The sequence below is a fragment of the Pteropus vampyrus genome, unplaced genomic scaffold (assembly GCF_000151845.1).
Source record: "Pteropus vampyrus isolate Shadow unplaced genomic scaffold, Pvam_2.0 Scaffold1, whole genome shotgun sequence".
In the NCBI taxonomy this organism is placed as follows: domain Eukaryota; kingdom Metazoa; phylum Chordata; class Mammalia; order Chiroptera; family Pteropodidae; genus Pteropus; species Pteropus vampyrus.
Window position 1 is genome coordinate 24,422,441 of NW_011888782.1, and position 4,878 is coordinate 24,427,318.

Below are 4,878 nucleotides of genomic sequence, written 5' to 3' on the forward strand. Positions count from 1 at the left end.
AACAGCAATTAAATGAAACACATGATTTTGGACTAGATCTTTTTGCAATAAAGGACACTTTTGGGATGACTAGGGAAATTTGAATGTTGTCTGCAGATTAGATACTAGCAAATGTATCAATGTTAATTTCTTGATTTTGATGGCTGTATTTCATTTATTCTGGAGAATATATTTTTTTCTGTAGGAAAATGCAAACTAAAGTATTTATTGGTGATGAGGAATCGCTGTAGGTAATTTACTCTCAAATGTCCGGGAAAAAGGTGTTTTTTTTTGTAACTTCTGGGTAAATTTGAGATTGTTTCAAAATATAAGTATATTTTGTAAAATACAAGATTTAAATTTGAAATGTGAGAGTGGAGATGGAATGTTGGATTCTCAGCAACCACAGGGCATTGATGGCCCACCGTGTAGCCTGCCGAGGGTGGGCGTGGGGCAGTGGTATTGCTATCCTTTAGCCAGTTTCATTAGGGCCTAATTTTCACAAGATTTCCAATTGACATCAATTTGTATGGAATTTCTATTCTAAAGTAGTAACGTTGATTTTGAAAAAAAAAAAAGGTAATTAATTTAATACAACAGACAAATAGTTAAAACAATTAATTTATTTAAAAGAGAAAGTTTCTTTATTGATAGTTGCATTTATTAGCAGGAATCATTCATCGGTAGCCAAGGAAAGGATTCAGACCACTTTTAGAACATGCCACTAAAAGCCCGTCAGCTCATCGTCCCTGCTTTTGTCAGTCTGGTAACCAGTAAGTTTCAAAGGCTGATGTTGTTGAGGAAGTGCTTTGAATATTTTCAGGTGAATATAATTATTATGACCTACTCGTACCTGAAAGATAAGAAAAGAAAAAGAAAAAAGAAAAAGATTCATTCGCATGGATCTACAAGTGAAACATCTACAAACTTCTGAAGATTTCACTGAAATAAGCTTTTCTGGAACAGCATTACTACACCAGCATTCTTAGACCCTTGTTTTTCATAAATCTATCATCTTATTTTATGAGAGAAAGGGCAGGCTAAAGCCATGGCAAGAGGCGTAGGGCCTAGGTTTATTTTATTTTATATTTTCCTATAATCTGGACACAAATGAAAGTCCAGAGTTGCACTTCACTTTCAAAGATGCATAGAGCAAGAAGAAAACAAGTGACAGCCCTTCTGACTCCCAAATTGGGACACTTTATTTGCCACATGGTTTAAGAAAGGAGAGGAAACTCAGAATTGTCCTAGGAAATTCGAGATTGTGGTTCGCATATCTACATTAGAACCTACTTTATAAATATTCACTGGTAGGACAGAGCAGGGCCCAGAGAACGGGCAGTCTGGTCTCTCTTCTAAAGCAAAAGGACCTTGCTGGGAAGTCATGGATATGAAGATCGAAATGGTAGTTTGGGTATGAATCGCGGACCTAGAAAATCATGGTAAGAATTTCCACTATTGTTCTTGGTTGAGACAATAAAAGTTTTGTCTTCGAATAATATTTATTGTGCTCTGATGTCCCTTCCTGACCTAATTTTAACAAATGCCATTTATCAAATATTTACTATGAGTTTGACACTCTGATGAGCATCTTGTAAACCTATTATATTTACTTCTTATTATGGGCCTGAAGAAAGGTGGGGCAATGACAGTTTAACAGAGGTAGAAGCAGATTAAGAGATTAAATAATTTTCCATAGATCTCTCAGCTAATAAGTGACAGAGCCAAAAGTGAAATCCAGACTCCAATATCTATGTTTTTTTCATTGTATGATGTAACCTTGTAAAAGCATTTATTCTGTGTTTGGAACAGAGCACCAGCCTCTGCATACATTATTAGAGGTGGCGCAGCCAACAGTGAAGCGTCAGAGTACCTGGGTTCAAATCCTGACTCTGCTTTTATAGTTGTGTGATCTTTGTTAGTTACCTCACCTCTCCCTGGGACTCAATCGGCTCATCTGTAACAAGGGAAATGGGCATACTTATGGCACAGATTTGTTGAGAGGATTAAATACATGCCCGGCTCTTAGAACAGTACCTGGCACATTTTTAAGTGCTCAGTAGATTTCTAGTTCATTTATTCCACACAATACCCTGTGGAGTAGGTTATTATCTGCATTGTGGAAATAAGGGAATGAAGGCCCAGAGAAGATGAGGAGCTGCCATCACACAGGTTTTCACAAGTGGAACAAGTCAAACAAGGGTTCCGACCGAAGACTGTCAACACCAAAGCCTGCAATCCTTCCTTTTTACCACCTGCCTCTGGATAGGTACTTGAGAAAGAGCAGAGACGGTCCCATCACTGGCAAGAGCTTAAATCTAGAGAATGGCTCAGAGCAAAGGGAATGACAGCTAGACCAACAGGAAGTACTGAGGGAGCTGGGATCAGTGGCTATGATCCAGTAGCAGAAGGAAGGAGATGGAGGGAGGAAGGGTTGGAGGGGGAGAAAAGGGAAGGGGAAGGAAGAAAAAGGAAGAGAAGGGAAGGGAAGAGACTGTGGTTAAGACTGGGCAGGTGATCTTAATGGAAGAAATTTTCAAGATAGTTTTCTGATGAGCTTTTTAAGAAGTCCATGAGCTAATTAATATGTGAAAGTTATACACATGGGCGAATCATAAATTATTAAAATAATGATCCCAATTTTAATGGAACGTTTCTAACCTTTGAACAAAATCACCTTTTAATTGGAAAACGTTCTTTCCTAGCTACGAAGACAGCAGACTGAGAAAGGAGGAAACAACGCCATTGCTTTCTGAGCACAAGGCAGGCTCTCCTCCATGGACCCCGCCCCAGCACCTGGCATTTTTTAGAAGTGCATATATGGTAGAACTGGGCTAATCCATTTACACAACCCAGTATCGTAATTTTCTCATGCTGAGCTGGTTAGCACCACTTATTTATTTATTTATTTTTGCTAAAAATAATTTATAGCTTAAGTAGTTAGTTGTTTGTTAAAGAGAAATTAGCCAGACTGTGCCTTGGTCAAACAATTCAGTAAAGATTAAGTACAACAGACGTTTGAATGTCCGTTGTTATTATTTATTAAATCAGAATTATCGTCTTCTCAGTACAAAAGGATGAAAGCGGCCCCCAAATATCTATGGTTGACTTGTTGAATAGGTTCTCCCTCTACAACTATACAAGTTTTTTCTTAAATTAGAACTGGATCAATGTATCATTTAAATTTTTGACGTAGGTATAAAATTAATTTAAAATATTTTTAATGCTCCACTGCATTAAACTATACCTACAGTGCTACAAGTTGAATGCATTTATTTGATTTGTAAAAATGATTTAAGTTGTATTAATCAAAATGTTATATAAAGGGAAAAAGTAATTTAAATTATTTTCCCAACTGATTCAAATTATTCCTTAAATCCACTTAATTTAGACATGTAGAAACATAAAACTTTGAAGTAGAATAACCTTCAAGAAAGCATCTGGTCCAGCCCAGGCCTTCAAGCTCCCCCTTCACATAAGAAACAGCCACAGTCACAACCTAAACATAATCTGAGGTTTTATGAAATCTTTTTCTATAAAATTTCTGGAAATTAAGAATCATTAGAAGAAGGCTTTCTAAATTAATGAGAAAAAGATATAAATATAATATCATCTGCTAAATTTGACAGTCTACCACTTGGGAAGTACGCTAGATAGACATCTTAATTTAGGACAAGGACAAGGAACAAATTATATGGTAGAGGTGACAGTTCGGAATGTCACATAATGTGACAAATGTAATGTCTTAGTGCCAAAGTGGATGTTGAACTCTAACCTTAAGGTAGTAATTTGTTCCAGCAACCACTTGAGTTTTGTATTCTACAACTTCAAATTCTTCATAAGTCTCATTTGTTTTTTCTTCAAGCTGCGGTTTAACCTTAAGAAAAGAAAAGAAGAAACAAATTATCAAAGCTATGATAGACTCCATTTATGTGATTTACAAATCTTGGGACCTTATATTCTTAAAAGTGCTCAAAAATAATAACGAGATCTATGAGCTGTTTTCAGTTTTTCAAAGAAAACACCTATCTTTAATAAGTTTTCATGAGCTAACTAAAATATTAAATTTTGTTGTTTTAGGCTGATTTATAATTAACTCAGTGTGATAAATGGTAATATGGCTATATGGTAATGTTTTGACTGGTAGAGAGCAATAATTACTACTTCATTAAAAATTTCCTATTTTGAAATAATTTCAGACCCAAAATTGCAGAAATAATATCATATATCTCAACACCCTTAATCACATCTGCAAGTCCCTTTGCATGTAGGGTAACATATTTATAGGCTTCAGGGATTAGGATGTGGTTGTCTTCGGAGGGCCATATTCTGTCCACCACAGAGGGATATAAGCATAGATGCCAGCATTCTTGAACCAAGGATAAGAAGGGAGTAGGGAATCTCAAATTCAATATGTAAACTTAGGAATCCACTGGTTTTCAGTAGGTCCTTTGTTCCTGCTCTCAACTGGGCCTAATATGCCAGTGTGTATTATGGTCTCTGACTTAATTTCTGCTAAGAGTAAAGCTCCACTCTCTGCCCTGGTGGAGGACAGGTAATATAGCTTGTCTTTCCAAGTGGAGGATAGTGAGAGAGAAGAATCTGGGGGCAGTCTTGACTGTCCTCATACAACTCTCCCATCAATTCTCCTGGTTTTAGCCCCTTATCTCTCATCTTCCTAAGTTTCTGGCGTTGCTAGTACTTGAGTCATTTTGGAGTTCTGCAGCCTAAATCTGCTGGCTTCTGGCTCAGACATTCCCCTCTGTGGCTGAGGCTCTGTCCAGATGGCTCAGTCATTTCCCAAAGTTCATCTGTTTCCCAGCTTCCACGTTTTGTTGATATCTCTGATGTGGTGTTTGCCTATCTCCTGTTGTCTTTATATCTGTGGGTTTGCACCCT

General features: G+C 37.0%; 1 protein-coding gene across 1 annotated transcript in view; it reads right to left on the reverse strand.

Moving 5' to 3' along the window:
• Positions 1-620: 620 nt before the first annotated feature.
• Positions 621-4,878, reverse strand: part of CSTA (cystatin A) — a 10,841-nt gene continuing 6,583 nt past the window's right edge. Inside the window, exons 2-3 of the mRNA XM_011370933.1 lie at positions 3,755-3,856; positions 621-832 (exon numbers count right to left, since the gene is read on the reverse strand). Coding sequence (XP_011369235.1) covers positions 704-832; positions 3,755-3,856 — 231 coding nt within the window. The 3' untranslated portion in view covers positions 621-703. The remainder of the gene's footprint in view (positions 833-3,754; positions 3,857-4,878) is intronic.